Consider the following 11,940-nt stretch of genomic DNA (forward strand, 5'->3'; position numbering starts at 1 on the left):
AAAACCTTGAACACGTGGGCAAAACCCAGCAGATAGATACCTGGGAAATAATTCTCTGTCATAACTCAGAGCCCTCCCCATCTAGTGTTCCACCTCCGGTGATTGAGATATTTGCTAATAGCAGTCACAGATTGCCTACAATGGCATATGACCTATCTAACCTCCCACAATCCCTTCCACAAATTTATCAAGCTCAGTGTTAAAACAAGATAGGTTTTTTGCCTCCACAACTCCCACTGGAAGGCTGTTCCAGAACTTTATTCCTCTGATAGTTAGAAACCTTCATCAAATTTCAAACCTAAACTTATTGATGGACAGTTTATATCCATTTGTTCTTGGGCTAACATTGGCCCTTAACTTAAATAACTCGTCTCGCTCCCTGGTATTTATCGCTCTGATGCATCTGGACAGAACAATCATATCTCCCCTCCACCTTCCTTTGGTTAGGCTAAACAAGCAAAGCTCCTTAAGTCTCCTCTCATAAGGTAGGTTCTCCATTCTTCTGTTCATCCTGGTAGCCCTTCTCTGCACCTGTTCCAGTTTAAATTCATCTTTCTTAAACGGGAGAGACCAGAATTACACAAAGTATTCCAGATGAGGTCTCACCAGTGCCTTGTATAAGGATACAAACACTTCCCTGTCTCTACTGTAAATACCTCGCCTGATGCATCCTAGGATTGCAGAAGCCTTTTTTCATGGCTGCATCACATTGGCAGCTCACCGTCATCCTGTGACAGATGAATATACCCATGTCCTTCTCCTTCGCAGTCACTTTCAACAGATATGTCCCCAGCTTATAGCAAAAATTCTTGTTGTTAATCCCCAAGTGCACCTTTCACACTGAACTATTAAATTTCATCCAATTTCTATTACTTCAGTTTTCAAGGTCACCACATCTTGTAAGACAGTAGTCACCAACCAGTCGAACGTGATTGACTGGTCAATCCTAGAGGCTCTTCCACTCAATCGCAATCTCCGGTGGCGCAGCGGGGCTACCACTTAGACAGGCTCCATGCCTGACCCAGCCCCATGCCACTCCCAGAAGCGGCCAGCACACCCCATGGCCCTGGGGAAGAGGGGCAAGGGGTCTCCCTGCACACGCTGCTCCTGCCTGCAAGCACCACCCCCGCAGCTCCCATTGGCCGAGAATGGGGAGCTGTGGCCAATGGGAACTGCAGAGGCAGTGCTTGCAGAGAGGGGGTAGTGTGCAGAGCCACGTCCCACTGGCCACCCGCCTCAGGAGTGTATTGGCCCCTTCCGGGAGTGGCATGGGGCTGGGGTAGGCAGGGAGCTGCCCTGCCTACCAGAGGTAAGGGCTGCCCGGCAGGAGGCCGCAACCCAACTCCCAGACCCTTCCCGGAGCCAGCACCCTGAACCCCCTCCTGCACCCTGAACCCCAGCCCTGACCTCCCCCCCCAGACCCCATACCACCTCCTGCACCCTAACCCCCTGCCCCAGGCACAGCTCAGAGCGCCCCCTCCCACACTGCAAATCTCTCAGCCCCAGCCCAAGCCCACACCCTCTCCTGAACCCCAACCCACTACCCCATCCTGGTGAAAGTGAGTGAGGATGGCAGAGAGCGAGTGATGGGGAGGGGGCCTTTGGGGAAGGGGCAGGGCCTCGGGGAAGAGGCGAGATAGATCCTGGGTTGCCCTTAAATTCACAAAGTGATCTTGGGCATAAAAAGGTGGGAGACCACTTTTGAAGGATATTCCAGTCCTCCTCCACACTGGAGTTATCTCCCAACTTTGTGACAACCACAAATTTTATTAGCACACCACCACTTTTTGGGCCAAGTTCATGAATGAAAGTATTAAATAAGACTGGCCCCAGGACCAACTTTTGAGGAAGTCTACTCTCTCAACCCTCTCTCAAGCCTGACAGTTCACCTTTCAGCATGACCCGTTGTAGTCTCCCCCTTACCCAGTTCTGCCTTTTGATTCTTGTATTAATCCCTATCTTTTCCAATTTAACTATTATTTCCCATATGGAACTGTAGCAAATGCTTTACTGAAATCCAAGTAGATTAGATCTATTGTATTTCTTTTGTCTAGAAAATCAACCTCATCTTTCTTTGAGAAGATAACTGGTTTGGCGCAATCTACCCTTTGTAAAAGTATGTTATATTTTACCACAATTACATTTATTAATTACATTTACATTTATTACTCTCTCTTTCAAAATTTGTTCTAAGACCTTGCACAGAATTGAGGTCAAACTAATGTGCCTGTAGTTTCCCAGATCACTCCCCTCCTCCCCCCACTGCCTCTTAAATATATACTATATATAGGTACTATATTTGAAATTCTGCAGTCATAGGGCACGATCTTCAAGTTCACAGATTCAGTAAAAATCCTTGCTATTGGGCTTGCAATTTCATGTGCTAGTCCTTTATTATTGGATGGAGATTATCCAGGCTCCCTGATTTGGTCCCATTAAGCTGTTTGAGTTTAGCTTCCATCTCAGATGTGGTAATTTCGACTTCTGTATCCCCATTAGTCACCCTGCCACCGCCCCCAAACTCCTGATTACTCTTCTTAAAAACTGAGGCAAAGTATTAGTGTAGGTGTTGAGCCATACTTACATTACTTTAATCTCCATCCCATCCTCAGTGCTTAGTGGTGTTTTCTTTTTATTTATATGGTTAAAGAACCTTTTACTATTGGTTTTAATTTCCTTTGTAAGATCCAATTCTGCTTGGCTTTTAGCAGTCATCACTTTTTTTCCCCTCCTATACTTCCTGACCTTCAAGAGGTAGCTTTCCTGGCTGATCCATCCCTTCTTTCTTTACTTGCAAGCTCTCTTAATAACCTGTTTGAGATCCCTGTTCATCTAGTTTCATCTGCAACCCTTCCCTATATTCCCTCTCAACCCCCACTTTGCTTGACATGCAGGCTTCTGAAACTTTTAAGTCAAAGTTGCAGAAACTAATTCGAAGCCTCCTCCATATTCAAATCCTTGAATTCTTCACACTCAAGTCCACTTCCCTAATTTTTATAAAGTCTGTCCTCTTAAAATCAAGGGCCCCTAGTTGCAGACCTATTTTTGCTTATCCTTCCATTTATCTCAAACTGAATTAACTCATGATTTCTTGAACCAAGGTTGTTCTCTACAACCAATTCTTTTGTGAGGTCACCATTACTTATGAATATTAAGTCTTGTTGGTTTGGTGACTATTTGGTGTGTCAGCTATCACATCCAGGAATATCTGGGCCCTACAATTATTAGTAGCACTTGTGTCCAATCTAAAGATGGGAAATTAAAATTTTCCCATTAACAAACAATTCCAAGAGTATTTATTTCATTAAAAATATTGAAGAGGTCTCTATCCACATGAAAACCAGTGTTAAAGACCCCAAACTCCATCCCATGGAACCTCTGTTACCTTTCTTCCCCAAAGTAAATCTGAACCCATAGATTCCATTTTATCTATTCCATCACTTCTAATTTCTGTATTGTCTACCTGGTCATTAATATACAATGCTACTCCACCACCTTTATGTCTATTACTGTGTTTCCTGAACAGCACATGCCTGTCAATACCTCCCTATCTAGGTTCTTATTACCACTGTAATATCTTAGTACCTGAGTGCCTGTAATTCCATCAGTTTCCCCCCCACCCGCTTCACATCAAAGTCCCCTCACTCGGCACTCCCATATTTACCACCCTGCTTTAACTTCTCCCTATTCTCTTAACATCCAATCCACATCCTCCTCTCTCCCTAGTAGTTAATTTCCAAGATTTATCCTACACTACTTGTAGAACCATGACAGGGGCCCTGGTTACAGCATGACTGCCCTGACACCATAAAGCAGTTCTATTCTGCAGTGTAGATAGGTCCTATTTAACATTATCTAAACCCCAATATGTCAAAAGGATAACAGCCTTTTAAGATGGGTCCCCTGGCAATAGCAGAATTATAAATGTAGATGGGACTGCACCCCGTGAAAAACAGCTGAGGCATTTTCAGATCTAAGCACAAACATGGTTCAGGATAGCAGGTACGAAAAAGCAGAAAGAGCTAACCAAGGAAGATGGCTCCTGGGTAGATGCACTCAGCTATATTAGCAGTAACGGTCAGACGCTGTTCACACTTAACTGACACTGTCTACAGTTTAGACAGAGCTTTACTGATCGAAATAAAAGTACAAAAAGGGCCAAACATGGAAATGTTGTGGAGGAATTTTATTAGACTTAGTAGAGCATACATGGCCCAGACAGAAATAGGTTTTGTTTCCCGAGTCTTCAGAAGGAGGTTTTTGTTCTTTTTAAAATGATTTTCCTTTCTTGGTCCACAAAAACATTTATTTAAATAAAATGTCATTTCATGGCAAAGAGTTATAAATTATCACAGAAGTACTTACCATGCTTATGGATCATATTACTAATATTAAATTGATGCTCCAATTTACAGTGGGAAAATGTATCTTCAGCAGAACTGAACAGCCTGCAGGTAAAAAGAGAGAAATGAATATACATTGAGTCAATAGTATTAAAACACTAATCTAAATGGAGATTGTTTAGAGCGAGGTGTGACACGCATGCAAAAGAACTAACCTAACCCATGCTGCTGCTATAAATCATTTAAACAAACTTTTGCATTTTAGCTGAGGAAGTATTAAGTGGTGCCTAAATATTTCTTACGCTACACAACTTTGTTGTGGTAGGTAATTGTTTTCTGTGGAGTGCTTTGAGGTAAGGTGATACACAAACACCAAGATTTTTGTTTTAAAAATTTCCCACAAGTGTCTTCTTTACCAGTAAAAACAACAAGGAGTCCTTGTGGCATCTTAGAGACTAACACATTTATTTGAGCATAAGCTTTCGTGGGCTATAATCCACTTCGTCAAATGCATGGAGTGGAAAATATATATTTATACCTGCTTACTGTATCACATGAAAAGATGGAAGTTGCCTTAACAAGTGGTTGGGTCAGTGCTAATGAGGCCAATTCACTTAGGGTGGATGTGGCCATTCCCAACAGTTGTCAAGAAGGTATGAGTATCCACTATGGATGTAGAAGCTCTCCACACCAACATTCCACACAAAGATGAACTATAAGCCATCAGGAACAGTATCCCCGATAACGTCATGGCAAACCTGGTGGCTGAGCTTTGTGACTTTGTCCTCACCCACAACTATTTCAGATTTGGGGACAATTTATACCTTCAAGTCAGCGGCACTGCAATGGGTACCCGCTTGGTCCCACAGTATGCCAAATTTTTACGGCTGACTTAGAACAAAGCTTCCTCAGCTCTCGTCCCCTAGCGCCCTTACTCTACTTGCGCTACACTGATGATATCTTCATCATCTGGACCATGGGAAGGAGGCCCTTGAAGAACTCCACCTGGATTTCAACAATTTCCACCCCACCATCAACCTCAGCCTGGACCAGTCCACACAAGAGATCCACTTCCTGGACACTACAGTACAAATAAGCGATGGTCACATAACCACCACCCTATACCGGAAACCTACTGACCACTACACTTACCTACATGCCTCCAGCTTTCACCCAGACCACATCACACGATCCATTGTCTACAACCAAGCCCTAAGATACAATTGCATTTGTGCCAATCCCTCAGACAGAGACAAACACCGACAGGACCTCTATCAGGCATTCTTAAAACTACAATACAATGGTGAATAAAAATCAATAACTTAAAAAAAAATGTTTAATGGGATTTTTTTTATTTAAATTGGATTTCTTTGATAAAATGCTTTTTGAGGAAAAAACCTATCTAAAGATAGTTTTAATTAAGACACATTATACTCAAAGATATCTCATCATGGAATAGGGATTATAAATTCTAATTCTATAATATGAGACAATATATTCATGTAATGTTTAAGAAAAGTTTTGTAAATGAGTTCCAATAGTTCATGGATTAGGGATTTATGGGATTCCAGGGGCTTCTGTATAGATTATTTAGGATAATCTTTCTATCTATCCAATGGGACTCAGTGCTCAGTCTAGAAGATACCATCAGAGATGCTTAGTTTTACAGTTCTCAAACTGTGGATTTGTCTCTCCAGAGATAACATGCTCGTTAACAGCAAAAAAAAATTTAAAATAAATAAAAAAATATAGAGAGGTGAGAAATAACAGACCTCAACCCTATTGTTCCTCTGCAAATTTGTGTACACAGAGTCAATCCCTTGCCTTTCTCCAAAAGTGCAAAGTTTCAAAAAGTTCAATGAATAGAAGATTGTTGGGGGCGGAATAGCTCTAGACAAGGAGAAGTCTGGAGATAAATGTGAGAAGGAATGTACAGGCAGTAGAAACGAAAGTGAAACTGAGCAACATATTCCAGCATATTGAGGTCTTTCTGAGTGTAGCCTTCATTGATTTGATATCTACCGTACCATTCTCTCACTAGAAGGGAAAACCTAGAATCATAGAATATCAGGGTTGGAAGGGACCTCAGGAGGTCATCTATTCCAACCCCCTGCTCAAAGTAGGACCAATCCCCAACTAAATCATCCCAGCCAGGACTTTGTCAAGCCTGACCTTGGAAACCTCTAAGGAACGAGATTCCACCACCTCCCTAGGTAACCCATTCCAGTGCTTCACCACCCTCCTAGTTTTTCCTAACATCCAACCTAGACCTCCCCCTCATTCTTCTCTTCCACAGACTAAACAATCCCAGTTCCCTCAGCCTCTCCTCATAAGTCATATGCTCCAGCCCCCTTATAACTTTTGTTGCCTTCCGCTCGACTCTTTCCAATTTTTCGACATCCTTCTTGTAGTGTGGGTCCCAAAACTGGACACAGTACTCCAGATGAGGCCTCACCGATGTCGAATAGAGAGGAATGATCACGTCCCTCGATCTGCTAGCAATGCCCCTACTTATACAACCCAAAATGCCGTTAGCCTTCTTGGCAACAAGGGCACACTGTTGACTCATATCCAGCTTTTTGTCCACTGTAACCCCTAGGTCCTTTTCTGCAGAACTGCCTAACTATTCGGTCTTTAGTCTGTAGCAGTGCATGGGATTCTTCTGTCCTAAGTGCAGACTCTGCACTTGTCCTTGTTGAACCTCATCAGATTTCTTTTGGCCCAATCCTCAAATTTGTCTAGGTCCCTCTGTATCCTATCTACCACTTCTCCCAGTTTAGTGTCATCTGCAAACTTGCTGAGGATGCAGTCCATGCCATCCTCCAGATCATTAATGAAGATATTGAACAAAACCGGCCCAAGGACCGACCCTTGGGGCACTCCGCTTGATACCGGCTGCAAACTAGACATGGAGCCATTGTTCGCTACTCATTGAGCCCAACGATCTAGCCAGCTTTCTATCCACCTTACAGTCCATTCATCTAGCCAATACTTCTTTTACTTGCTGGCAAGAATACCGTGGGAGACCGTATCAAAAGTGTTGCTAAAGTCAGCAGGCCGTAAAAGAGACCCAGTTTGGGATAAGAATCGTTCAAGAAATATACGTTTGCTGATGATGTTTTAAAGAAAGTCACACCAGTGAACTGGTGGAAGTCACTTAAGCACTTGGATTCAGCGACTGTTGAAGTGAGAATCTCACTTTTAACAGCAGTAGCTTCTTCTGCCGGTGTAGAAAGAATATTTTCTTCCTTTGGACTAATTCATTCCAAATTGAGAAATCGTTTGGGATCTGAAAAAGCAGGAAAGTCTCTGAGTTGTGAAAAATATGTATTAAGGTTATAACAACCAACAAGAATGCACTTATATGTAGAAATCCATGATTAAATCGAGTCTTCCTGACTAGTGATTTAAATCAAATCCACCCTGCACAATACCCACCTGGGGAATTGAAACTGATTGATGGAGCCAGAATGGTACCCAGAAGTCATCTACTACAGGATAGGCCCAACAAAGAAAGTAACAGAACGTCACTAGCCATTATCTACAGCCCCCAACTAAAACCTGTTCAGCGCGCATCATCAAGGATCTACAACCTATCCTGAAGGATGGTCCCCTCACTCTCACAGATCTTGGGAGACAGGCCAGTCCTCGCTTACAGACAGCCCCCCCCAACCTGAAGCAAATACTCACCAGCAACTACACACCACACACCAGAAACACTAACCCAGGAACCAATCCCTGCAACAAACCCCGTTGCCAGCTCTGTCCTAGAGGGATACAGTTTTGAGAAACCAGCAAATTACTACATCTCTGCTACCTTTTGAAACCATAGTAACTCACCTGTACATATATTTTTTACCCACTTTAATCTCTCACTAACTCCCCGTGTAGACAGCACTATGTAAGCAGGAGAGCTTCTCTCACCCACATAGTTACTGTCTCTCAGGGAGGTGGATTAACTAAGCCTATTGGACAAGCTCTCTCCCATCATTTGAGAGGGTCAGGACTAAATCATTGCAGCTGTACTGATGCAGCATTTTAAGTGTAGATGTGCCCTTGGTTGATTATAGAATTGGCTCCCAGGGTTGTCTTTGGTGTGAGATCTAGGATGCAAATCCATCCAGGTGAGTGACTGGTCTCTTGGGACTGGGTGGAACATGAATATTTTGTGATTTTTGGGTGTAAATCACCATCTATATCACAGTCCAGCTTGCCTTGGTGGCAAGATAAACAGGAGCATCTAAATGGACTGTCTGACTCCATTCTACGACTAGAATCATAAAACTTGAAGGGACCTCGAGAGGTCATCTAGTCGAGTCCCCTGCACTCAAGGCAGGGCTAAGTATTATCTAGACCATCCCTGACAGGTGTTTGTCCAACCTGCTCTTAAAAAGCCCCAACGATGGAGATTCCACAATCTCCCTAGCCAATTTATTCCAGTGCTCAACCACTCTGACAGTTAGAAAGTTTTTCCTAATGTCTAACCTAAATTTCCCTTGGTGCAATTTAAGCCTATTGTGTCTTGTCCTATCCTCAGAGGTTAAGAACAACAACTTTTCTCCCTCCTCCTTGTAACAACCTTTTATGTACTTAATAAACTGTTATGTCCCCTCTCTGTCGTCTCTTCTCCAGACTAAACAAACCCAATTTTTTCCATCTTCCCTCATAGGTCATGGTTTTCTAGACCTTTAATCATTTTTGTTGCTCTTCTCTGGACTTTCTCCAATTTGTCCACATTTTTCCCGAAATGTAGTGCCCAGAAATAGACACAACACTGCAGTTGAGGCCTAATCAGCGCGGAGCAGAATGGAAGAATTACTTCTCGTGTTTTTCTTACAATATTCCTGCTAATACAGCCCAGAATAATGTTTGCTTTTTCTAAAGTGTTACACTGCTGACTCATATTTAGCTTGTGATCCACTATGACCCCCAGATCCCTTTCCGCAATACTCCTTCCTGGGCAATCATTTCCCATTTTGTATGTGTGCAACTGATTGTTCCTTCCTAAGTGATGTACTTTGCATTTGTCCTTATTGAATTTCATCCTATTTACTTCAGACCATTACTCCAATTTGTCCAGATCATTTTGAATTTTAATCCTATCCTCCACAGCACTTGCAACCCCTCCCAGCTTGGTATTGTCGGCAAACTTTATAAGTGTACTCTCTATGCCATTATCTAAACCATTGATGAAGATGTTGAACAGAACCAGACCCAGAACTGCACGTCCCCACTCGTCATGCCCTTCCAGCATGACCGTGAACCACTGATAACTACTCTCTGGGAACGCTTTTCCAACCCGTTATGCACCCACCTTATAGTAGCTCCATCTAGGTTGTATTTCCCTAGTTTGTTTATGAGCAGGTCATGCGAGACAGTATCAAAAGCCTTACTAAAGTCAAGATACATCACATCTACCACTTTCTCCCCATCCATAAGGTTTGTTGCCCTGTCAAAAAAAGTTATCAGATTGGTTTGACACGATTTGTTTTTGAGAAATCCATGCTGACTGTTACTTATCACCTCATTATCTTCTAGGTGTTTGCAAACTGATTTCTTAATTTTTTTTTCCCCATTATCTTTCCAGGTACAGAAGTTAAACTGACTGGTCGGCAATTCCCCCAGTTGTAGTATAGACTACTGTAGTACTTTGGGAGTTCACATCTGGTACGGGGTTGATGAAATCTAATTGTGGAACATACCTCCAGTTTGGCATGTCTGCCCTGCTTTTGACAGTCTGCCCTGAGGCAGGCAATCATAAGATACTCCAGACAATATGACAGCCATGTCACATGAGAATAAAAGCCTCTATTTGTTGAGGAGTAGAGAGTGAAGAGAAAGATGGTCCTTTGTTTTCCTCCCAGAAACACAATCTTTCTAAAAAAAAGATGATTGCCCCCTACTTTAACCTTGGCCCAGCGGACTCTATATCTTTATATCTATATCTTTCTAGCAAAAGAACTGCAAAATTCAAACTATGGATCTATTTATTTCCTCAACCTGTGCCCATCACTATCCCCACCTACAAACTAAAGTTAGTATTTATATTAGGACAGTGAGTTTGTGTGTGCGTTTTTTTGGAGGGGAGTGAAGGGGTGAGAGAACCTGGATTTGTGCAGGAAATGGCCCAACTTGATTATCATGCACATTGTGTAGAGAGTTGTCACTTTGGATGGGCTATTACCAGCAGGAGAGTGAGTTTGTGGGGGGGGGGGGGGGGGTGGAGGGTGAGAAAACCTGGATTTGTGCTGGAAATGGCCCAACTTGATGATCACTTTAGATAAACTATTACCAGCAGGACAGTGGGGTGGGAGGAGGTATTGTTTCATGTTCTCTGTGTGTATATAAAGTCTGCTGCAGTTTCCACGGTATGCATCCGATGAAGTGAGCTGTAGCTCACGAAAGCTCATGCTCAAATAAATTGGTTAGTCTCTAAGGTGCCACAAGCACTCCTTTTCTTTTTGCGAATACAGACGAACACGGCTGTTACTCTGAAACCTGTATTTATATTACAATAGCAACTAGAAGTGCCAGCTGAGATCAGAGACCCTTTGTGCGAGGCATTGTAGAAACCTACAGCATCAGATCCTAAACTTTGGAATCGGAATTAAGCAGACAAGACATACTGAATGGGAACAGAAACATGGTCACAGAAAGGGAGCATGAGTTACCCACAATCACTCAGCAAATCAGCAGCAGAGATGGGCTCGACTGACAGGAGAACACGCAAGAATTACGTGCCCTCGGGTATTTGTTTTGAGAAAACAGCACCGCAAACACAAACCGCTCGGCTGAAGGCAGGCGTAGGAGGCAAGCGGCTGCGAGAAGGGGGAAGGAAGGACATCACCCCAAGGAGCAGCGGACAACTGGGGACCTGCTACGGCACGCCGCCCGCGGGGCCCCTCCCAGCCAGCATCAAGCCAGAAGCAGCCAAAAGGGGCAGAGGTAGCCGCTCCCTCTTCGGCCCTCCAGCTCCCGGGGACCAGCTGCCCGTACGAACCGATCACAGAAGAGGCAGGGGGTCTGCAGCTCTGCGAGGTCCTCCTCGTCCTCCCAGGCCTCCTCGCCGCTGCTGTCAGACCGCTCCGGCATCTCCGCCTCGTCCTCCTCCACCGGGCCCCGGCCGGGCCCCGGAGCTGCGGGCACAAGGGAGAGGGGTGAGCGAGCCGCGCGCTGCCTTGGGGGCGGGGGGACGGGACCGGGGCTGCGCGGGTACCCACCTGCGGGGGCGGCCGCCCTGGAACACATCTCGACACCACGGCGCGCGCCCCGCGCCCGGCAGCCTGCCCACGTGCGCGCGGGGAGTACACCGGCCGCCCCGCCCCCACTTCCGGGTTGACGCTCCATCCATCGCCCAATAGAGTTCGGAGAGAACGCGCGTGGAGGGGCGGGGCCGAGGTTACGGCGCCGGAAGGAGAATGGGCCAAGAGGGGCTCCTCTCCCACGAGTTTGCGGGGAGCGGCCCCTGCTGCCCGGCGAGGGAATAGCCCCCAGCCGGTGGGGAAATGCCCTGGCCAGTGTGAGAGGGGCGGGGCGCAGGGCCCAGCGGGCTGCCGGGAGCGGGTCGGGCTGGCTGCGGGGGAGGATCCCGGGCTTC

General features: G+C 44.9%; 1 protein-coding gene across 3 annotated transcripts in view; it reads right to left on the bottom strand.

Moving 5' to 3' along the window:
* The window catches only part of PRMT3 (protein arginine methyltransferase 3), a 103,410-nt gene extending 91,735 nt beyond the window's left edge, over window positions 1–11,675 (bottom strand). The window contains exons 1-3 of one of the 3 annotated variants that reach the window (XR_012159379.1): window positions 11,564–11,663; window positions 11,344–11,479; window positions 4,366–4,448 (exon numbers count right to left, since the gene is read on the bottom strand). Coding sequence is in view for 2 of the 3 variants with exons in the window: in XM_073347844.1 (XP_073203945.1) it covers window positions 4,366–4,448; window positions 11,344–11,479; window positions 11,564–11,591 (247 nt within the window). In the remaining variant the exon portion in view is untranslated. Of the gene's footprint in view, window positions 1–4,365; window positions 4,449–11,343; window positions 11,480–11,563 lie in introns of all 3 variants that reach the window. The other 2 variants (XM_073347844.1, XM_073347845.1) reach the window with 2 other exon arrangements.
* Window positions 11,676–11,940: the final 265 nt, after the last annotated feature.

This window comes from Lepidochelys kempii, chromosome 6 (assembly GCF_965140265.1).
Source record: "Lepidochelys kempii isolate rLepKem1 chromosome 6, rLepKem1.hap2, whole genome shotgun sequence".
NCBI lineage: Eukaryota > Metazoa > Chordata > Testudines > Cheloniidae > Lepidochelys > Lepidochelys kempii.